This window comes from Sinocyclocheilus anshuiensis, unplaced genomic scaffold (genome assembly GCF_001515605.1).
Source record: "Sinocyclocheilus anshuiensis isolate Anshui unplaced genomic scaffold, SAMN03320099.WGS_v1.1 scaffold2260, whole genome shotgun sequence".
NCBI lineage: Eukaryota > Metazoa > Chordata > Actinopteri > Cypriniformes > Cyprinidae > Sinocyclocheilus > Sinocyclocheilus anshuiensis.
In genome coordinates this window covers 208,209-232,902 of record NW_015547625.1, presented here as the reverse complement: position 1 = coordinate 232,902, position 24,694 = coordinate 208,209, and the positions used below count along the sequence as shown (strand labels likewise).

The 24,694-nt window shown below is 35.8% G+C and overlaps 1 protein-coding gene across 3 annotated transcripts in view; it reads left to right on the top strand.

The window, feature by feature from the left end:
- The window catches only part of radil (Ras association and DIL domains), a 22,804-nt gene extending 1,069 nt beyond the window's left edge, over positions 1 to 21,735 (top strand). For 2 of the 3 annotated variants that reach the window (XM_016503889.1, XM_016503888.1), the window contains exons 2-15: positions 959 to 1,530; positions 6,293 to 6,573; positions 7,310 to 7,987; positions 9,630 to 9,667; positions 9,822 to 9,979; positions 10,137 to 10,252; positions 11,669 to 11,933; positions 13,827 to 13,999; positions 14,790 to 14,940; positions 15,039 to 15,229; positions 16,793 to 17,210; positions 18,527 to 18,666; positions 20,537 to 20,676; positions 20,824 to 21,735. In XM_016503889.1, coding sequence (XP_016359375.1) covers positions 996 to 1,530; positions 6,293 to 6,573; positions 7,310 to 7,987; positions 9,630 to 9,667; positions 9,822 to 9,979; positions 10,137 to 10,252; positions 11,669 to 11,933; positions 13,827 to 13,999; positions 14,790 to 14,940; positions 15,039 to 15,229; positions 16,793 to 17,210; positions 18,527 to 18,666; positions 20,537 to 20,676; positions 20,824 to 20,923 — 3,384 coding nt within the window. In that variant the 5' untranslated portion in view covers positions 959 to 995 and the 3' untranslated portion in view covers positions 20,924 to 21,735. The remainder of the gene's footprint in view (positions 1 to 958; positions 1,531 to 6,292; positions 6,574 to 7,309; positions 7,988 to 9,629; positions 9,668 to 9,821; positions 9,980 to 10,136; positions 10,253 to 11,668; positions 11,934 to 13,826; positions 14,000 to 14,789; positions 14,941 to 15,038; positions 15,230 to 16,792; positions 17,211 to 18,526; positions 18,667 to 20,536; positions 20,677 to 20,823) is intronic. The other variant, XM_016503890.1, reaches the window with a different exon arrangement.
- Positions 21,736 to 24,694: the final 2,959 nt, after the last annotated feature.

Sequence of the window (24,694 nt, the reverse complement as noted above, 5' to 3'; positions counted from 1 at the left end):
ACACACACACACACACACACACACACACACACACACACACTAGGTGTTTCTCATGTCTGCAGCATTGGATACACTAATCTCTGCAGGCTATCTATCTATCTATCTATCTATCTATCTATCTATCTATCTATCTATCTATCTATCACCCATCTCTCTCTAATCATCATGCAATGAGCGACTATTATTTTCTAATGTAAATTTTGGATTATTGAATATTGAGAATGATTGTATCATAGCTGCCCAGATCTATTCCTCATAGTTTCCATCAAGCTGTATTTTCCATAATATACTTGGCAACATCCCTGTTTGCTTTATCCAAAAATTCAGCCTTGCCCATCCTGTCTATTTCTATCTGCCTTTCTGACTCTAGGTGTGTGTGTGTGTGTGTGTGTGTGTGTGTGTGTGTGTGTGTGTAATAAACTCATCTATATCTCTGGTTGCACAGTACTGCAATGTTCCACTGACTAAAACCAACATTAGATTATAGAGTTGAAATTAGATGACAAGCTTACTGTAGCCTACCTTATTGCATATCAATAAGCTTTTGAAGCATCTTAGTTTAGTTTAGTTTAGTTATCTTTGAGACGTTGCCACAGTTCTTCTGGATTTAGTCTGTCTCAGTTTGTTCTGTTTCTTCATGTTATTCCAGACAGACTGGATGATGATCAGATCAGATCTCTGTGTGGAGCACTGGCTGTTGTCAGACTCCTTGTGCAAACAAAAATCTCACTGGATTATTACAATTAATGGCAAAATGAATGTTTGGAAATGTAAACTGATATTTCCTACTGACACACTAAAGCAAAAGACAGAAATAACGGACTTAAACCCACTTTTTAGCTGGTGAAAATACCAGTGTTCTAATAATTTTGGCCACCACTGTAAATGTATAAATAAGGTTCAAAACTCAACTTGTCAGCTCTCTGGTGTCAGTTATTACAATTTGTTGTTTTCTCAGTTCTAGGAGTTTTTTAACCAATGCGAGTTCCGGCACCATGTTCTACGGTTCTTCATCTGCCAGCATGTCTCTGCCATCCAAAAACCGCCTGAAGCGTCAGAGTCGCACTTTTACCCAGGTTCTGTACCGGACACTAAGTTATCGGGATCGTCGTTCTGTGACCGACCTACCTGAGCAGGTACGAGATGATCCAGCTGAGCTTTCCACCCAATCATCTGCACCAGGTGTGCTGAAGATATTTGGTGATGAAATCAGCACCGGCGCTAACTACAAAAGTGTTCTCGCCACACCTCGTTCCAGTGCCCAAGAGTTGATCAAAGAGGCGCTTGAGCGCTATTCTCTAAACAAGGCCTCGGCCTGTAGCTATGTGTTATGTGACGTGATTGGCCGGTTTGAGGGCCCAGATCGACGGTGGCGGACTGAGTGCCTTCGGGCGCTAGGAAACAACGAGAAACCCCTCCTCTTGCAGGACCTCTGGAAGCCAAAGGAGGGTTACTCTCGCCGCTTTGAGCTCAGGCGAAGAGCTGAGGTCGAGGAACTGGCAGCCAAAGAGAAGGACACAGTCACTGCAGGTAATGCACAAATGCATTCACTGAGAAACATATGCTCAGCAGAGGACGTTCTTGTTGTGTGATTGTATTTTCTAATGAACTGAAACAGGAAAATCCAGTACAGCAGAGTGGAGAAGCACACAAGAAAGTTTTTGCTTAATTTCAGTATTTACCTTTCAAGACATCTGAATTAAAACATTATATTACAATTACTGGACCAAGACAGAAACATTATAACTATTTGAAAATGTGATGTTTTAAGGAATGTTTAGAGATGTTTTAGTATTCAAATAATTTATTTAAATGAAAAGAACAATTATAGTACACAATTATCTAGTAACAATTATAATTTATTTTTAAAATTAGAATAATTTTAACAACATGTAGTATACATGTAGTTTAATGTAGTAAATTATAATTATATAATAAATAAAATTCAGATTTTTGTCTGGAACGCAGTATACTGTCATGATCAGTATTAAGCTAATCGTTAGCTTCCAATCCAATCACACTGTTATGATTAAAATAAAAATAAAATACTGTTTTTCCTGTGTTTCTTATAATGCGGCAAATTTATTCAGAAAATGTTTACGCTAAAACTTTGACAGCTCTAATAGTTCAATATTATTGGGTATTTCAGATGAATGGATAAGTCAGAAGTGGGAAATTGGAAACTTCCGACCGTAATACTTTCCAGTTAATCACACACATTTTTTTCACATAATGCTAATTATGGCAAAGATAAATATCATGAACACAAAATGCTTGCATTAGTAAAAAATAGCTTACACTCAGCAAAAAAGGTATCTACGCTATGAACATAATGTTGTACGATGCTCTTCAGTCGCAACCATCTTTGAAATGACATCAGTTCACACTTTGAGTGTGTTTTCAATCTTTCCAATCATTATTTTTTAAGTTTGAGGTTCCATAGTTGTTTGGAATAATGTAGTATTACCATGTTGTAAACAATATTAAGCTTATCGTTAGCTTCCAGACTAACCACACTGTTAGGATTAAAATAAAAATGTAACACTATACTTCTCTTATTTTGAATTATAATCTTGTTTTTAAACATTTGGTAGCCCACATTTGCAAAACAGAAGCTTAAAATCTGCTATCACATCACTCTTTTTAAGTGCTGATAGCTGGAGATAAGAGTTGTGTTGAACATATCACTACTATCAACACTGTGACGTTCAGGGCTGCTCAGGTTTACTAATGCCGACACACAGATGTCAGAGCAGGTGCCAGAGATAAATGCACGATTGGGTCTGCAGTAGTATGGCCGGCCTCCAGTAGTTGAATTGAGGTCTCAGTTTCACTCTTTTATTTGTGCTCTTTTATTGCAGACTAGTCATAACACTGCCATGCAACTCTCTCTCACTCTATCTCTCTCTTTCTGTGCCTGGATGCTGTTGTACTAAATTACAAATTTAACAGGGTGGCCATTGAGCCAAAACACAGGTTGGAAGTTAAATCAATATCAGCAGGCACATTACTCAGGATAATTTATCCTCAGGTTGAACTGCTTTTCTTCCTGGTGGAGTGGAGAGAATGCATGTGTGTGTTGGTTTCTTAGTGTAGGTGTACTTTGGAGCCAAATTTGTCCCTAGAAGTGTGCTATTTTTGATAAAACCTTCCTTTGGAGACATCCTCAATTGGAATTTTTATATAGATTTGTATTATTCTAAAATGCAAAACAATTTATTTAGGATTAGGAGGATTAGGATCATGCAGTACTATTTAGAATTATCTTTAAATTAAAAATTGAGAGTCCTAATTTTGATTGCTTTATAAGGTTAGTTTGTCGATTTTCAAACAGCTTTGTATTGTTGCATCGTTGATTTTCAACCAGCTTTGTGTTGTTACAGTGTTAGCAGCATATGTACTTTTTCTCTGTAACCTAAACCAAGATATTCCCATTTACTTTTCAAGCAACAGTCGGCCACATGATGTTTTACACCATTTGGCTGACTTTTGAAAGTTTCAGTTTTAGGGGTTTTGTGAAAACTACAGATCGTACTTCCACGTTTTTGTATTCCTGTTCACAGACAACCGGATTAAACCTAGTGCATTATGGGTGTTGAAGTTTTCCTGTCTATATTCGCCACAGCCCCTTTTCTCTGTTTTCTGTAGTCAAAAATGCCTTTTACCACACTGACACCCAACTTTTATTAAAAAAAACAAAAAAAAAAAACAGTGAATTGGTCCTTTAAGGTCACTCTACACCCAGTTAGCTCTAAAAACGTCTGGTTTGTGTAACTAGAAGCTCCAGTTAATCTTACTTGTTGGAAGAATCATCTGCTCAAGTAATGCATTATTGGTATCCTGGGAATTTTCCCAATTATCATAAGCTTGCTACTGTTTTATTTGGTGCATAATTTCTCATGGGGTGCATGTTGTATATACACATTTATTGTCGTTCTTGTCTACATGTGACTGCATTTTAATTAATGAAAATGTCACAGGCTTATTTGGGGATCTTAGTCATTAAGTTTGTTCAGAGTGGTCTTCTTAAACTTGGCTTAGTGTCCTGCTGTTTCTTCACGGGAAGAGACACTGCTGCTCCTCACGTTGGGACTGTTCTCAAAAATCAATGTGTCTAGTGATTTTCACAGTCAATCAAAAAGGCAGCGATGGTTGAGAAGGTGGGGGCATTTAGATCAAGGGTTTATGAAGGTCACAGATGAGTAAAGGTGAAGAAGGGTTGGGGGATTACATTTGCAAGTCAGCACACCATCTGCACACACACTTATTACTCAGTGACAGATGCTACTGGGGGCTTTATGGATAGTGTTGAGGTATTTACCAACACATGCACGTTTTATAACAGGTTTGGATTGACAGTTATGTCTGCATTAGCACCATGTCAGAATATTGTAGAACGATAATTAAATTGACCTATTCCAGTTCATTCCTATATCAAAAGTTTCTTGAATAACCAATGGTTGCTGTCACATCAAACCCGTGTCTTCTCGTATCTTTAAAAATAATTGTAGAATCTATTATAGAGCCAAAATCACATGTACTGCTACATTGTTAAAAATAAAGATTCCAAAAAAATCTTCATTTTTCACAGCGATGCCATAGAAGAAACCATTTTGGTTCCCCAAAAAACCTTTCAGTAAACAGTTCTTAAAATAACCATTTTTAGTCAGTGTGAAGAACATTTTGAAGAATATTTTTCTAAAGAAACATTTTCCACTATGAAGAAGCTTTTGTGCAGTGGAAGTGTTCCATGAATGATAAAAGGGAAGATGCCAGTGAAGAACCTTTATTTTTAAGAGTGGAGATGGCGTTAAATATTAGCTCAGGTTCAACATCTATGCTGCTATGCATCACAAGAAAATGTAAACAGAGGATAATGGTAAAATTTGCTTGCTTGAGTGAATGAATAGAATTATGTGTGTATATTCATGTTTTTTTGGTGATTTGTATTTGTTGTGGTGTTTACCCATGCCCAGGGACTCACACAAACTCCCCTGTGCTATCTTCAACCTTGAGTAGAAGTGGGCATGGTAGATGCCATCGGAGCTCCCCCCGGGGCTGGCGTTTGATACAGCCCTGTACAACTATTGTTAAAGGTGGGGACTGTCCTCAGGTATGGTGTCAGTCACCAGCCCCACCTCCATATACAATACCATTACTTTGCAGACCCATTATTTACCGCATTGCTACATGCACCAGTCAAGTGCTGACTTCCTATACCCAGCATTATACCACCATTTATTACCCCCTATGCAATTATTAGTCACATCCCTCATTGCATGTCCCTATTGGACAAGAATATTATCCTTACTTTATCATGCCTCTATATATTTGAATTTATATATTTGTTAATATTTTCTATTTATAAAATCCCAAATTAGCTTGGAATTATTAAAATGTTTAATGTTTTTGAAAGAAGTCTCACCAAGGCTGCATTTTTTTAAATAAAAAAAATACAGTAAAACAGTAATATTGTGAAATATTATTACAATTTAAAACAACTGTTTTTTTTATTTAAATAGATTTTAGAGTATAAATTATTACTGTGATACAAAGATACTGTGATACAAATTTTCAGCCATTACTCCTGTCTTTGGTGTCACATGAGCTTGTGCTAAATGCATAACTGTAATACATAGATATATAAATTCAGAATTTAGTTTGGGCCTAAAGAATGTAGGCCTAGTATCTTTTTGCAGAGGTCATATTAAACAGCTAGTTTATCCAAAAATTCAAGAAAATGTCCTCACTTACTCACCCTTATGTCATTCCAAATCTGTATTAATTTTATGATTTTCTTTTGCGAACAAACTAAATAAAACGTTTTAGCAATATGTTTACACTGTTTTTTCCTAGACATTGAATGGGTATGTGAGCTTAGATATTACAAAAAAGCTCCAAATGTACCATACCATTAGTAAGTATGACGTGTGCACTATTTTCCATATCATACATTTGCTTTGTTTAAAATTAGGTTACTTAGTATGGCATACAACCTGAAATGTTTATCTTTATTACACTTTGCATTTCACCTCCACATTCACTCCTTTTTGTGCATTGTTGTCCTCTAATTCTTTAAATATACTTGTGTGTATTATCAGGATTTAAGATCACTGGAAACTTCTAATAACAGACTTCACAAATAAAGGTTAAATGTATTTTATTTTTTGAACAAACAATTTTGAGTCAGTATGTTTTGTTAAGCTCATCTGTTCAATTAAACCCCATATGGTTAGTTTTTGGTTGATGACAATGAGTCACAATTACCTAAGTGGTTTTCTCTCCCCGACAGGTATCAATGCTCAAGCAAGGAAGCTACAAAGAAACCGTGCTAAAGGAACAATGACACTCCAGCACGGCTCCTCATTTTGCCGCAGCCTCAGTGAAACCAGCGTTAACTTGGTGGGTCTGCCTGGTGAGGAGCCTAAACGGTACTACTCCACCCTCCCAGGGCCAATCAGAACACGCTCGGCACGAGACGCTGAGACCCGTAAAGACCGAGATGGGGGCAGAGTTAAACACTCTCTCTACCAATCACCACACTTGCTGCTCCTTCAAGGGTACAACCAACAGGTATAAGCAAAAATCACCTCTGTCTATCTATCTATCTATCTATCTATCTGTCTATCTATCGGTCTATCTATCTATCTATCTATCTATCTATCTATCTATCGGTCTATCTATCTATCGGTCTATCTATCAGTCTGTCTATCTCTATCTTAAGATATTAGTATTCAGCAAGGGTGCATTAAATTCATCAAAAGTGGAAGTGAAGGCATAATGTTATTAAACATTTTGTATTTCATATAAATGTGGTCCTTTTGAACTTATCTTGGAAGCACCATTCTTTATATTCATATCCATATTCTTGAGCACCAAATAAGCATATTAAAATGATTTCTGAAGGATCATATCACTGAAGACTATAGTAACGGCTGCTGAAAATTCAGCTTTGCTATCACAGGAGTAAATTACATTTTACAATATAATAAAATAGAAAACAGTTATTTTAAACTGTAATAATATTTTACAATATTACTGTTGTTACAGTATTTTTCAACAAATAAATACAGCCTCGATGAGCATAAAGAGACTTCTTTTATTAAAAACGTCAAATTGTCCCCCAATCCCAAACATTTGAATAGTGCATACTGTATTACATCATAAAATGAAAAAAAGGTAAACTTTGATTTGATATGTCGCATAAGAATGTTTTTAAGCCATTTTAAAGGTTTTTTATTGCTTCTGTCTTGTATTTCTAGAGTAATTGTTGAGTCTTGTATTGTTTGCTTTTCTTTCGTTTTGTCAGGATTGCCTGGTTTACCTGTTGAATCGAGAGCAACACACAGTTGGTCAGGAAACAGCGTCAGCACGGCCAAATATCTGCCTGTCATCTCCGGATGTGCTTCCACTTCACTGCCGAATACGTCGTGCACCGCAACGGCGCTCTTCCTTGGACCAGCGATTACTTCTGGAGCCCGTCGCTCACGGCAATGTACTGGTTAACTTCATGCGTATTGAGCGGCCCACTCCACTACGTCATGGGGATTTGCTGTCCTTTGGTGCTCATTACATCTTTCTGTACAAAGACCCACTCAGTGCAAAACCTCTTCCTGCCCAAACTCTCACTCGACTTCGGGCGCTGGCACGACTATGCGATAGCGAGTCGGGGACTGTGCCTGAGAAAGGGGACGCATGTCGTATGTGTGGGGCCGTATTACATGAACCAGTGGTGTCTCGGCGCAGCTCTAAGGCTCCTGCACGAGCTGCACAGAAACGAAAGCTCATGCTGGAATTTGAGCGGGCTCACGAGGATGCGCTGGTGAACCGGGTGCTGACACTTATTGAGCCGAGCGGAGATGACCACAAGCTGACACCAGCATATTTGCTTTGTCTATGCATCAACCACTCAGCAAATACATTTCCACCTGGCAGCTTCGGTAAACTATTGCTGAAAATTGCCAAGAGGATTCAGACCATAGCATGGGTTCGTACTCGCATCAACAGCTTAGTTGTGTTTGTGTTATTTTTTCCATGTTAAAATACTTCTATACAAATTTAATGTGCAGAGACAAATAAAAGTAAGTTAATTTTAGGTTTATTTCCCTGAAAAGTATGTACGGATGCACAATATACTGGTATATTGGATATTTACTGTAGGCTAATTGATTCATATTGGTTGGTATCTGACATGACACATGACATGAGGATAAAATTTATTTATTGTGGCCACAATTTAAGAATTACTTCCCATAAATTAGGAATTTGTTTCCTTGTTTTATTAATTTGTTCCCTCCGTTTAGTTAAATCGTGGCCACAAATTAGGAATTCGACAACTTATTCATTTGTTTGCCCATTGTAGTACATAGTGGCCATGTTTGTTATAATTGGTTCTCTGATTTTCATTTAAATAAAAGTGGTTTTGATTTAATACAACATAGCCATGATTAACTTAAATGAGCAAAAAAATTCTTAATTCATGGCCACAATTAACTAAAACTAGGGAACAAATTCTTCATCCGTGGAAACTAATTCTTAAATTAGTATATATTTATATATATAAAAATATATTTTTGTCTGCATGTCATGTGCAGGGCTCCCAGACCAATAAATATCAATAAATTAAATATCCAATATGGTATCAATATAATGTACTTTTCAGGGAAATAAACAAAAATTCTATTCATCATACAATATTTTTATATTTAGGTTACCTTTACCATCATCTAATGCTCACTTAAAAGTAATTAAATTATTAAATAAAATAAAGAAGATATTGTTAAATGTAATCTTGAATCTCAAAATGAATAACAGTTTTTACTGTACATTATAATGTTGTCATGTCTAAATTTGCTTGTACCATATAAAACAATTGATTTTATTATTTAGGAAATTATGCACTTTACCTTTTAGAAAAGTATTGTTTGAAAATTTTAATTTCTTGCAGAAAATACCTGCGTTTGGCCTACTCAATGGTCTGTCACCTAAATCCAAACTACATTTCCCACAATTCCTCCAACTGTTACACAGTAGTCGATATCATGTCACTGAGACTGATTGTATTTCAGTATGGGAGAAGAAAATGATGGAAAGGCAAACAAAGCAAGTTTTGTCTCTCCATGACTTTCCAGTGATTGATTTACAATGTTGCACTTCAAAAAAATTTTAGATAGTGCATCTTTGCATGGTCCAAGTGCAAGTGTGTTTTTTATTTACATAATGCACAGCAAAAGCATTAGCATGATGAGGATAAATCCCAGTGATTGATTTTCTGCTGTGAGGGTCAGTACTGCAAGTCACCTCACATGCCCTTGTCTTTGTTGACAAATGCATTCGCCTATGTTGATTTAAATACTACAAAATTAGTTGAATCATGTAATTTGTGAACGTCCGTTTAACCTAGTCCCAATGAAACTATCCTGAAGCATTTAATGACTGTCTTTAAACTCATTAATTATTAAAATCCAATTTTAGAAGGTCAGCCGTCAGCTCTAATATTAACCAGCCAAAGAAAAGAGCAAGGACGAAAAGTCTGAAAACGTAGAAACGATACCAAGGTATTATACCTCCCACGTGAAGCTATTCAACATTTTATGACATTAATTGCCGTCGGTGTCTGTGGCTTGCAGGAGAAGACAAAGGAGTTGGCACAGAAGCAAGCTCAGCAGTGAGTATCATGTTCCGCCTTATAATACGCACATGTGTGCACTTTGAACGCGTGACACTCTAAGGTCATGTGGTGCTGAATAGGCCGTCACTAATTCTGAAGGCATTGTCACTGAATCGAACCAATGAATGTGTGTTTTTGTGTGGTTATACAGTCAAGATCCTGCCTCGCTGTCTCTGCTCAGCATCTCGGACCTAGTACCGGATCTCCAGTTCATTTTCTTCTGGATGTCCAATGCCATCGAAATACTGTATTTTATCCAGCAGAAATCACCTGCGTACATGCAGACTATTGAGCTCATGGATGATAAAGGTATGAAACACACTCTGCATGGATTGAGAACTGGGTCTATAGGGCCCAATACTGACAAAATTAAAAACACTAAATAGACAGGAGGATTAGAGGTCGTAAACGACACATAAAATACTGCATTCGGTCTAATTGTATTTTTTTATGTTCCTGATTGCAGCGGGATCTAAAGAATCTCTCCTCTCAGCAACAATATCAGCAAACGAAGAAGCTATGACCATACTAGAGGAAGTGATCATGTACACCTTTCAGCAGTGTGTTTACTACATCACTAAGGTAAAGGGTAGTATTACGTTATATGTGTGGCGCCACCATTGTAAGATGTTACCAGGGCTGCTGGGAATGAATTATTTAATGTGTGTGTGGCTGCTGGTTTGCTTGTATGTCTTTAGGTCTTCTTCTCCTCCACCTCATGTCCTCATTGTCTTCCCTATTTGGAGCCTGTGAATAATTTTTTATTCATAAAAGTAGTAGTTAATAATAGTAATAGTAATTAATAGTATTTATTAGTAGTTAATAGTAATCATTTACTTAATGATATGGTAGTTAATTTCCTAAATGAATCACAGTTTATCAAATATCAGTATTTTGAATAATAAAATGATAATTAAAAGGACATTACGTTATTGTACCAAATGAGTAAAAAATGTAATACTTGTTACAAACAGTGGATGTAGAGGTCAATTGATGTAGTTTTATTTACTTTTCAAAAGTTCGGGGTCAGTAAGTATTTTTTCTTTTCTTTTCTTTTCTTTTCTTTTCTTTTCTTTGTTAAAGAAAGAAAATAATATTTAATTATTCAGTATGTATTAAATTGATCAGTTTGCATTAAAATAAACATTCTATTAATGAACAAATCCTAAAAAAAGATATCACGGTTTCCACAAATATATGAAGCAGCACAACCCTTTTCAACATTGGTAATAATAAGAAATATTTCTGAGTACCAAATCAGCATATTACAATTATTTTTTTTATTGTTTATTTATAACATACATGGCTTACAATAACTATACACAAGGCAGGGTTTGCATTAAAAAAATTATATATATATATATATATATATATATATACATACATGCGGGTGACATGACAAATCTATACACACCTGGAATATCAACTATTTATTGTATTAGAAAGTTTTTCAATAAATTCTGACCATTATTCGAATGATTTCTGAAGGATCAAGTGACAAAAGAAAATGTGACAAAAAAAATAATAAATTCATACAGGTTTGGAATGACATAAGGGTGAGTAAGTGAGGACAATTGTTTTGAATTTTTGGATAAACTAGCTGTTTAATATGACTTTGGCAAAAATGTATTACATTCTTTAGGGACAAACTAAATTCTGTATTTATATATCTATATATTACAGTTGTGCATTTAGCAGTTGCTGATGTTACACTAAAGACTGGAGTAATGACTGAAAATGCAGCTTTCCCATCACAGGAAATGAATTACATTTTAAATATATTACAATTGAAAACTGTCATTTTAAATTGTAATAATATTTAACAATATTATTGTGTTTTTTACTGTATTTTTGATCAGTGTCATAAGGACAATTTTTAATGAATTAATCATTCTATGTTAGATAATACATTAAATTGACAGTTCTATAAATAATGTGTATCTGTAGGTGTCTGGTTGTTCATGTTATTATAACAAATGGCTGTTCTTTACATTTCAGACCTTGTACGTTGTGTTGCCCGGGCTGTTGGACTGTAACCCATTTGGGACGGAGTCTGCATCAGAGCAGTGCCGGCGGGCTGTTGGAGTGTGTGTGTGTGCTGTGTGTGTGATGCCAGAGGCGGTTCGCAGGGTGGTGAGTGTGTTTCAGACTTCATCAGACCTGCTGCAACAGTACCAGGTCCATTCAGAGATTCAGAGTCAAATGTTTGCCTACCTCTTCTTCTTCACCAACGTCTCACTCTTCAATCAACTCATCGATAAAGGTTTGTTCAAGCTCAGCTTCTAGAATCTTTTTACCTGTTTGATTTCTGTGTAGCACACACACAGACTCAAGAGACACACTCAAATATTACTGTCATATATTTTCATTAAGCATGCTGCTATGGCAACAACAGGACATAGGTAGTGTGTCAATTGCAGGCAGAAGAAAAAGGGGTGAAAGACTTACAAATAAAGAAATATCAGAATGGAAACTGATGAATTGAAACAAAGTATTTATTCTGCCCTCTAGTGTTGAAGATACTCTAACCTGTGAGCCAATGGACTTTCTCCATCAGTTCTTAGGGAATAAATATTTACTTTATTTATTTTTTTTCATGGTACATGAGAAGAAATATTAAGCAGAATGTCCAGACTGCTCTTCTAAAACAAAAATATCAGAATTACAAAGATGTAAGATAGCAAGTCATTGTTCACTTGCTTAACTTTAAGATGATTTCAATATTAATTCAGTAATTGATCTTCTTTATGCACCAAGAGCTTGTAACACTCCAAAGAGAAAGGAAAAATTGAAATCGCATCATATGACCCCTTTAAGGAAGATTTTTTTAAGTGAGATTTTTATTAGTGAGAAATTTAAATTTAGTAAACGATGCAAAATTATTTTAATATTTTATTTTATTGAAATATTACAATTATTTGGGAAGAAGTCTGTTATGTTCACCAAGGTGAATTTGTGAATTTATTTGATCAAAAATACAATAAAACTGTAGTATTATGATATATTATTACAATTTAAAATAACCATTTTCTGTTTGAATATAATTTCAAATGAAATTTATTTATATGATGGCAAAGCTTAATTTAGTGACACATAATCCTTTAGAAATAATTCTAATATTCCTATTTGGTGCTGAAGAAACATTTCTTATTATTATCAAAGTTGAAACCAGTTGTGCTGCATTCATTCATTCAGAAACTAAAAAAATTCAAAAGAACAGATGCGGGTAAAAATCAGCAGTGGCGGGTAACACTGTCAAATCACTAACCAATTTGGAGGGTTACTTTTTGTAAGTTATGTTCACTCATTAATTTCTTGGGGAAGTTCATGCAAGCCAAATCTGCGTAGGTTTAGCGCAAATACTGAACTCATTATATTATCGAGAATATTGCAAACACCAAACAAAACACCTACAGAGTGCACGCATCCGCAAAAGCGACTACATTAACTTAGTGCACGTAGGCATTTTAGAGTGTGTTCTTTCAGTGCATGATTCAGTCTATTAATATGCATTAAGAATGATCACATAATTCAAGATAAGGGGGCAGAAAATGTATATATTTATATAATTTCATATAGGCCTAGTTAATCAATATCACATGAAGAGTGCCGTTTTAAATAAAAAATCAGCATGGTTACAAATGTGAATGTTCCCTGTTTCAATCCCTGAATGTAACATTATAAATGTCTTTACTGTCACTTTTGATAAATCTAATGCATCCTAACTTTTGAACAGCAGTGTATGTTTAAATCTAATGTATTTAATGACCATAGTTGTTTTTGAAATTATTTTTCAGTATTGCGTGTTGCAAAACCAGAACCAGTTTCCTTTTTTATAGGGTAGTGCGAAACATATGTCGTTTTTGTGTGCATTACTCGTGGTCAGGTGAAGATTATTTCTCCAGACACCCATAATCCTCTTTATGTCATAACAGACAGAGGATCAGAGCTGGTTTTACACACAAACACCACACTTACACTCACGCAATTTGACATGTAGTACTGTAATAAACCGTGACTACAGTTGTGACTATTCACTGGAACATCTTCATTTTATCACCAGTATTACAGTATGCCATGATTCTGAAAAGTGTTTGTTTAGTGTTTTCATATGCATCCTTTGCATAACAATTGTATGTGTAAATGTGTGTTTTAGGCCCCGTGCGTGGCTGGTTTCAGCGTTCTCGGGTCCTGCAGATCCAGGCTAGTGTCAAGATGCTACTGGATTGGGCTAAAGGGACGGGACACAGTCATCTCGCTCACAAATTCTTTGCCAAGTTCTGTAGCGCTGTGAGCATCCTTGCCACACCCCCACAACAGCTTTCACAGGTAATGCAGTTCATATAAATTTCATATCTGTTTTATATAGTAAATCAGGTTCTTCAGATAATTTTCATCAGTGTAAATTATAAGTTTGTATCAGTGATCAATCAATGAGTCCAGAAATGTATGCATAATTTATTCATTTGGATTTAGCAAAATGTTATGCTAATGTATTTTAATTAGATATATAAATTGTGTTTTTGTCATATTTAGAAAATCATATTTTGATTACAGTCTTATTTATAGTTAATTATATGTGTTCAAAAAGAAATCCTTTCAACATTGCACTGATAATATAAGCTTCTTGTTATAAATAAAGTAAAAGATATAATTAAAAAACAATTGATCAAAAACAAATTGATAGTAAATTTTATAGTAGTGTAGTCAACAATTTTAATAGATAGCTTGACTGTAGTTTAACTACTTACATTTAGGATTTCCTTTCTTTAGAGTAAAAAAGGTTCTTAACACTGAGACTTAGTCCCTTTTAAGAACTGATTACTGAAAGGTTATTTGGGAAACCAAAAAAATAAAAAATCTCCATTTGTAACCTTGATTTTTATTGTGTTCGTGTTTGTGTGTGACAAGGAAGGAAGCTTATAAATCATACAGAATGATCTTTTTTGAAAATCTAAAATAGGAGAAAGTTTTGTAGGAGATGTAGTTTTAGGAGTACATTTAGGGTAAGGAGGAGAAAATACAGTTTATACAGTATAAAAACCATTACATCTATATCCCCATAATGTCCCCTTGAAACATGGAAACCCAATGTGTGTGTGTGTGTGTTTGTTTGTAGATGAGTTGGACAGCTTTGTGTGCAGAGCATCCATCTCTGAAGCCTGTGCAGCTACACAGAATCCTCACACAGTACCAGCTCATGGCGGAGCTCGGTCCTCTACCAATCTGGCAACCAAGCAGTGAAGATGAGGCATATATCTACAGAACAGGTAGACACATTAAAGGACTATAAGTGAGTACTGTCGATTTTATTTCCAGAGACTTTGTGCATTCTAGTGTACATTATGCTTATGTGTCTTTTCAATAGTTGATCTGCTAGATAGTTTTGAGAACCACCCTCCTATTGTGCTGCCGAGTGCTGGATTCAAGGTGGACCTGGAGAGTGACAGTGTGGAGGACAGTATATACCGCCAACTACTTTACGTTCGTCATTTCATTTGGGGTCTTCGCTCCAAGACCCATCCTTCTAATGGCTGTGCAGACCGTCAGGATTCTCAGGTACATTTTGAATAAAATACTAATAAAACGCTGCTGTCTTAAACTTCTTTTAAAAAAAAAAATCATTAAGAGTTTTGAAAAAAGTATTTTCTGCTCACTAAGGCTGCATTTATTTGATCGAAAATACAGTAAAAACTGTAATATTGTCAAATAACTGTTCTATTTTAATATATTTAAAATTGAATTTATTCCTGTGATGGCAAAACTGATTTTTCTGCAGCCATTACTCCAGTATACAAAGTCACATGATCCTTAAGAAATCATTCTTATATGCTGATTTGCTGCTCAAAAACATTATTATTAAAGATATATTCATCAGCATCTGGCTTTTGCTGGTCATTCTTAAAAAAAAAAGTGAACTAGCTTAAGGACTGTAGCTCAGAACACTAAGATTTAAATTCTAGACATGAGAGTCATTCTTAATCTGATTGCAAGATTAGCTGTTTAATTAGGAGCTGCCGGATAAATTATGGCCATGTGTGAGTCAGTCTACAAAGAAACGCTACAAATTTTCCAGTGTTGCAACATTGTTTAAAGATTATTCGAGCCTTATTTCATTGTTTATTTGTTTCTGCTATCAGTTTAACTGCCATATGGTATAATTCTGTTAAAGTTCTTCCTCCACCAGAGTACTCAATGTTGATTTATCTTTCAACTACTCATGCAGTTGAAATGAACAAAATGCACATCCCTATTAAAAACCCTTTAACAAAACATCTTTCTTTTTATAACACAGGGAGATCATAAAAATATGAAGATAATAAAATTTCTCCAATGTATTGTGGGTTTTCAGCAGAGGACAGCCAATCCTATTAATTTATATGGTAGTCACCATATTAATTTTAGCTGTGTAGCGACTTTGTCTTCAAAATATTGTAGAAAATAACACAAATATAAAGTCCTTTTCTCCAAAGCAAAATACACATTTTTAAAATTCAATTATTTTTTTTATCTCATCTTAGCATTCTATTCTTAAAGGGACAGTTCACCTTCGGTTGCTGGTCCCCATTGACTTTCATAGTATGGGGAAAAAAAAGCACTATGCAAGTGTGACGTGACGTGACACGTGGCCAAGTATGGTGACCCATACTCGGAATTAGTGCTCTGCATTTATCCCATCCAAAGTGCACACACACAGCAGTGAACACACACACACCGTGAACACACACCCGGAGCAGTGGGCAGCCATTTTTGGTGCGGCGCCCGGGGAGCAGTTGGGGGTTCGGTGCCTTGCTCAAGGGCACCTCAGTCGTGGTATTGAAGGTGGGAGAGAGCGCTGTACATTCACTCCCCCCACCTACAATCCCTGCCGGTTTACGAGTTTACAACCTTTGGGTTACGAGTCCGACTCGCTAACCATTAGGCCACGACTTCCCCTAGTCAATGGGGACCAGCAACTGAAGGTGAACTGTCCCTTTAAATACACAAACATGGAAATAACTTAAAGGAATAACTGACATGTTTGACCGTTGTTGTTGTTTTAAAGAGTTGTCAACTTCTGCTTTGCTCTGTGAGATAATATGGATATTAAAATGATGATAACATGGTAATTGGGTTCTCCAGCGTGAGCCTCCTCAGCCTCACTCCAGTCCACATCCAGCACCTCCTTTGCGTGGGGAGGGAGAGGGGGAGGTGCGGGGCTCCTCCGCGGGTATCGGAGGAAGAGGAGAGGGAGCTGGAGCTGAGGAACGACCCAGAGACAAGCCGCCGCATAGCATTCACTACAGAAACGGGACCAGCATCCGTTACGCCAACCAAACCCAAGCGACAGACTCTTCCTGTATACTGACTCCACCTAATACGCCCCTCTATCCGGAACACATGTATATACACTCCAACACACAGTCCAATCCTGCCCACTACCCTGAGTATGCTTCACAAGAGCACACACATACACATTCTCACACAAAGTCCAATGGTTGCATGCGTTCTACTCCAGAGCACAAGAAAATCAATGGCTTCGTCAGCAATGGCATTGAAGGCAAGTCAAAAACGCCTTTTGGGTCGTGGATGTGTGTGTTCTTTCGGCTAGATTTTGTCTCTTGGGTCATTCCTGTTACACAGTACATATATATGAAGATTATTTTGTAGTTTAAAGACGTTTTTCTTTAAAGGAATAATGAACATTTGCTTAAAATGTACTCACCCTCAGGCCATTCAAAATGTAGATGCTCATCAGAAAAGATTTGGAGAAATTTAGCATTATTTTGCTCACCAATGGATCCTCTGCAGTGAATGGGTGCCGTCAGAATGAGAGTCCTAACAGCTGATAAAAACATCACAATAATTCACAAGTAATCCACACCACTCCAGTCCATCAGTTAATGTCTTGTGAAACAAAAAGCTTTGTGATGTTTTTATCAGTTGTTTGAACTGATAAAACTTTATCTCAAACTTTGAGTTAACAGGATTATTTATAAAAGTCAAGAACATGTTTCCATCATCAACAGGATAGAGCCTATAACAGGACGGCAATAAAGGCCATTAATGATATTTTGAATTATATTTTGAATTATCATAGCAATTTATCAAATTGAAAGTTTTTTTTTTCAAAGACAAACTAATACTGAAAAGAAAGTATTCAAATCACAGAATTCATTAAATCCATTATTAATACTTTTACTTACCAGTATGTATTTATTTATAAGAGACTAATACTTGATTTAATAGTGAAGTGCTGTTGTTTTCTCACCAAAAACTGTCACTTCCTGGAGCATGATATTATTAAGGAGCTGGCTTTTCTTAAAGGCATGCATATTACCAAATATTAAAGCCATATTACGAAAGATTTACCCTATAGAAAGAGAGGACAATTGAGTAAAAAAATGAAAAACTACTGCTATATTTTCTTAATGGTGGTATTGCGATAAAAGAAAATGAATAAGATATTAAAAAAGGGACATGATGCAGACATGAAAATGTGCTGTGTAGTACAAATGACTCTGTTAGTGTTTGCACATGTTAGTTTTGATTATTCAATGACAGACATATAATCATGTCTGATTTGTGTACATTTCTTTTATTTCACTTGAATGAGTTTGTGTGAATGCATGTGTTTATTTCTTATAAACATATGCACAGATTTCTCTGTGTATAGTTCTGTCAGTTTTCTATGTGTTTACTCTCTGCATCATTTAATAACTTTGTTTGCATGTGCAGCAGATGCATTTTCCCATTGAGAACATATTGATTTAGTTTATTGGCCCGATTACGGAGTCTGTGTGTAGAGTCTGTGTGTGCGTCAAATGAGCACTGAGTCCTGTGTGTGTTTGTTTGTTTATCCCTGCCCCACTCCAGGCCCTTTGAGTGGTTGTGGTTTTCCTTTCCCTGTCCCTGTCTCTCATCTGGCCCCAAACTCTGATGATATCTGTTCCGTCTTTGTAGTGGACCTGGATAAAGGACCTTACGGCCTGGGAATGGGACTTATCGATGGGCTTGTGAGTCTCTGCAGTATTACTCTGCTGAAATTTAACACTGGCGGTCAATGTTCTATGCGTATAACCCATAACACTATAGATTTGTTCCTAAACCTAGACAGCATGATGCTCATACATATACTATAGGCTCAATGGAAAAAATGTGCCTCTACCTACATGTTTGTATATCTCCAAAAAACATACCTTAGTAGGTCCCACTTTATAGGTGGCCTTAACTTCATTTAAGTACATTTAAATGAATAATTTGATACAATGCACTTATTGTGTACATACATGTTTTTACATTGTACTTATATATTTTAAAAAATACCTGCATATAATTACATCTGTAAATAATTTCTGTAATTACATTTATAATGTTGACCTATTCCTTACACCTTAACTCAACCTTAAACCCACCCATACCGCCAAACCTGTCCCTGAACTTACCCGTACCTCACATCAATAGCAGCAAAAGTGTTTTACAATACAATATAAACATAATAAGTACATTGTACTTATTGTTGAAGTACATAGCAGCTAATGCCACCTAATATAAAGAGGGACCCCTTCATACAATTCACTGCAATTTCCAAGTGAAATGAACACTAGTGGTAATAAAACACCAACAGATTTTATTGCTTTTCACACAAATTAGGAATACAAATAATAATAATGCCTTGTTTATTCATGGTTCCTTTTCAATTCTATGTAATGATTTCAAAGCATTTTTATCATCCTGCATGATTTGTAAACTAATTAAAACTATCATTTTGACATTTTAATCACATAACAGCTCCATAATAATGGCTTTTCTGATGCAGTAAACTTGCTCAGTAGCTCATCCGGTACAGCATAGCATTGCATTTGGGTAAGAGTCTCGAATAACACAAGTCCTGATTAAAAAAGCTCAAAGACTTGCAGGAGCAAGCTAAGTTGTCATGGTTGCTTCAGCAAATGTGTTTTTACTCCATTTTGCTTTTGTTAACACTATATGTTAGGCTTAGAGTACACTAGAGTACACTTTTTAAATGCAATAGAGCATTAACCTTTTAGCACCACTCACCGGACATTTCACATCAACTGCCATGATACATACAGCAATCAACATAATAAAATGTTGTCAGATTTATACTTACCTGTTTCACAACAAATTGAACAGCGCTGCATACTGGACATTTCATTTCTGAACAACCAATGTAATAAAAGATTGCTACAATCACATTTTGTTTCGGATAATTCTGAAAGTCCTTTAGCCCCACTCACTGGACATTTCACTTTGAAAGTGTAAGGAAACATGCAAGCATCATAAAAAACACTCTCTTGAAGGGTGTCCAAAAATGTTGCCAGCAAAATGATGCAGCTTTATATTTTTATTTAGCCCAAATAAATAGCCCAAATTCATGGCAATCCTAGAATTGTGAAAAGCTCATTAAAAATCCTCCAATACAATTGACAAGTTAAGAGAAATTATTTTATTTATAGACAGCAAGGCAGCTTAGGTACAGAGCTTGTGTTTAAACCCTCAATTTTATTAGAAAACAGCAAAAGACTTTTACATTATGTGCTGATCAGTTTCTATTTACTGGACAGATGTCTGATTATGGTTTGCACAAAATTCTGATTGATATTATGAGCTGTAAAAAATACTAGTCTGATGCTTTCGCTACACTCTAAAAAAGGCTGGGTTAAAAAGGGACAAACCCAGCTATTGGGTTGTTTTGACCCAGTGTTTGGGTTCAAAACAACCCAACCGCTGGGTCAAAACAACCCAATAGCTGGGTTTGTCCCTTTTTAACCCAGCATTTTTTAGAGTGTACGATTCCATATTTTCTGTTTTAAGAAAAAGGCAACAAATAGGTCTCCGTTTTCTCATTCTCTCTATACACAGCATACCCCTCTGAACTCTCCTGGAATCTACATCAGGACACTGATTCCAGATGGACCAGCTGCTGCAGATGGGCGACTTTGCATTGGTGACAGAATCCTGGCAGTGAATGGGACCAGTCTCATTGGAGCAGACTACCAGAGGTCAGTGCTCTATATACATCATCGGCTAGCAGATAATGTTCGCAATCAAAGTGTTAACGTAACATTTTCACCAGGCATGATCCTTTGCAATATAAATGTGTTCTTTTAACCCTGACATTTGAATCCCGCTTTGTCTGTCTCTCACAGTGCTGTGGATTTGATTCGTCTGGGGGGAGGACGGCTCCGGTTTCTTGTCGCCAAATCAGATCTTGAAGTATCAGAGAAGATCAGTGCCTCTTCCTGCTGAGAGAGAGGCTGCAAGTGTGACCCTCTACCTAGACGAAATATGAGGAGGACAGCGATTCATCCTTTCCGAGACTGGAGAACAAGCATACTATAGGACCTCTCAGCGACTATAACTCAGCCCTGTACAATACTGCACTCTTTCTCAGTCAGAAGGACAGTTTGACATCTCTGTCTTTCTTTACCTCTTAGCCAATCTGGCTTTGTTTCTTGAATGTCAAGGAATGTTGAAGGGGAAGGTATTTGTGCACATAATCAGGCTGATACTGTAAAATCTAATTAATATTCACATGAACAGAGACATGAAACGGGGCGAAAGTGGGGTTTTAAAATGGTTAATTTGCTTTATAAAACATACAAACAATCAAGAAAACAATAAAAAACTGAAACATTTCAACAGCCTCGCTAAAAGGCACAAACGAGTCTTTATCTTATCCTTAACGGTTGATAAAAAGATCTGAGATGAATCTTCTTTTTCATTAATAAAAGCTTCTATCTTTCAAACTGATAGTAAATAAAACTTTGGCTCAAATACTTGATGGTTTCACCATTGAACATTATATATGCTGAACGACTGCACTTCAAGAGCCTCATTTCATGGTGCAACTTTCTTCCTCTGCATAAATATTTTAACAAAATTCTCAGTTTGCTATGTTAGCAGTATTTGCAACGACTTAACTCACAAACTGCATATATACAAGCATATCATTTTCAAAATGATAAAATGTTAATATAGGACATCGAATTCATAAGCTGTTTTGTTTATATTTGAGAGGACATGACTCTGCACAAGTTTTTGAATACAAAAAGTGTTTATTTTTTTTCCATTATTTCATGTTTGTACTAAATCTGTATTGCAGTATTTCATAAATGCATTTTTTTCTCAGTTGTACTTGTATTTGGAAGATTTATAATGTAATATACCTTGCTATTAAATCGAACATTGAGAAGTCAAACTACAATTGAGTAATCCTACTCTTAGTATTTTTAAGAGATGCCTTCAACATTGTCCAGGAGAGGACGCCAAAACACTGCAGATGAGTTGGCCAAAACGGTAAATGAATCGGTTCTTCTAATTGTTGAAAACGAAAGACTAGAGCCGGTGTTCTACAAAACAGCTATTTATTTTGCTTTAAAATCCGATACAACTATAAAGTCAGAAGTCATCAAACCCTTTGTGTTGTGGAATTAAAATGGTAGAGCCTACGGAGAAGAGAAACGTGAACTACAAATGTTAAGTCCAGCAGAGAGCAGTATTGTGCCACAGTTTGGTCAACACTTCTTTTAATGATGAGCTTTCAGAGTAACGTTAGGCCTACTCACTTTCAACTGAGGCGATTTTGAGTGTTTAAACATCAAGGCACTAAATGCGTCGTTTGTTTTTAATTGAGGCATCGAACAATATTAACAGACGTTGGAACGTATTTATTTATTTATGTTTTACTTAAGCTTAGATTGGGAGAAATTGAAGGGCTAGTCAAGTGAGGAAAATGCTTTTGAAAGTCTTGATTCAGTTATATTTTTAATTGTATCGTTGCTTTGGTCTGAACGGGAAAATTACTGGATCCTAGAGTTTAGGAGTAGGCTTTCAGAAGAAATGTGAAGACGTGGGTGTGCTGACTACCAGTGTTGGGGGTAACGCATTACAAGTAACGCGAGTTACGTATTCAGATGACTTTTTTCAAGTACCTAGTAAAGTAACGCATTACTTTTTAATTTACAATAGAATATCTGAGTTACTTCTTCAAATAAGTAACGCCTTTTTTTATGGAGTAACGCAATATTGTAATGCATTACTTTTAAAAGTAACTTTCCCCAACACTGCTGACTACTGTAAGCAGGGTGCAACTGAACGCCACGCTGTGACAGATCATGCCCAGATATAGCCCATACTGGCAGATATGGTGTGAAGGATTGTCGATGCGTTGGTTTTCAACGAGTTAGTTGAAAATCTTGACCAAAAAGTCTATGCTGACAACCTAAAAACTTAATTTGACGCTCTGGAGGTAGTCACCAGTGTTGCCAACTAATTTTCAGGGCAAGTTGCTAAAGGACGGTCAATTTGTTGCTAAAAATTGCTAAATGACGTGGTGATGTCATAGCACGATGACATCATTACATAATTATGACACAAAATTGTCACTACTTCAAATCTCAGCAAGAAAATATTTTATATATGTTCATTTAGATGTGTTTGTAAAATAATATAACACAATATAATATTAAAATATAAATAACTGTATTTTTAAATACAACATTGAATTATTGAACACTTACACGTTTTTGAACAATTAGGGCCTACAATTAAAGTTGTTGTTTTTTTAGCTAGTAAACTACACATTCTGAACAATTATAGTTTTAAGCAGTGTATTAGCAGTTAGTTATTATGCTACATTCTAATAAAATATCTGTAAAAATAGGGCACAATCTACTATATTAATATGAAGGAATTTTCCGTATTGATTTTTCAAATTACGCATTGTATTTTGTGTTTTTGGGTTACAGGGTTACAATGGATAATGAATAATGGATAACGGATAATGTCCTGGAAAATTACTACCTTTTCCATTTTTCTAGATATTTTTCTTACAGTGTACTAACTGATCAACAGTCGCAGGCACAAGCTACTAACAAGGTGTATCAAAATCATAAATTAACAATTATTAAATTATTATTATTAAATTGAGCAATTGATCGTGATGTGTGTACTGCTAGGCATCTTTGGTTTCCTCATTTTGTGTAATTTAGATGGAAAATGTGTGCCTTTTTATCGTTTGAGTCACTTATCAAAAGTTGCTAAAAATTGCCAAATAAATAAAAAAAAATAGCTACATTTGTTGCTTGGTGCTTTTGGAAGAAAAAGTTGCTAGGGCAGTGTGAAAAGTTGCTAAATTTAGCAACAGAATTGCTAAGTTGGCAACACTGGTAGTCACGGAAAGTCAACTAATTTCCGCGAATCGATTCTTTCAAACTGTTAATTTCAAAGAACCAGTTGCAGTTCAAATCAGTGGCTCAAATATTATTTTACGTCATTGTGTAATTAAGTCACCACGTGACATCTTTGTCATCCCTTTATGTCATGACATGCTGAAATGATTTAAGTCTAAAAGTTGCTGCCATTGTTTTAATTGTAGGCCTATTAATTAGGCTATTTATTGAAATAATGAGTCTTTGTTGCAATTTTATGTGTTCCAGATCATTTTTGCAGTCATGATTGATAGGCTATCAAAAAAGAACCTAAATATAATTGGCATTTAGGCTACATTAAATAATAGGCTAGGCTACAAGTCAGTTTACATTTATTAGCTTTGAATTAAAATCTTTTTGTAGCCTACATTTTGATATAATGCTATTCATTAAAATCTCAGTTTCGTGTGTGTTTTGTTATTTTCGGTTGTTAAAAACAAAACATAAAAATAAAACTTTTAAAATTGTTAGGTAGCCTACAGTCGTCATATTTGTTGGTTTTATTCGTTAGATTTCTGATATTCTTACTCTTAAGCTCACCAGCCCGGTACATTTTTACAAACATGCTTTTAATAGCCTACCAGTTCACTCGATTCTCGGCTTATTACGAGTCGGCTCTCGGTTCAGTGAGTTGTTGACTCGTGAGCCTCTCGGACCGATTGAGTACAATTAAAGGGTTAGTCCACCCAAAAATGAAAATTCTGTCATTAATTACTCACCCTCATGTCGTTCCAAACCCGTGAGACCTCCGTTCATCTTCGGAACACAAATGAAGATATTTTTAATGCATTCTGACAGCTCTCTGACC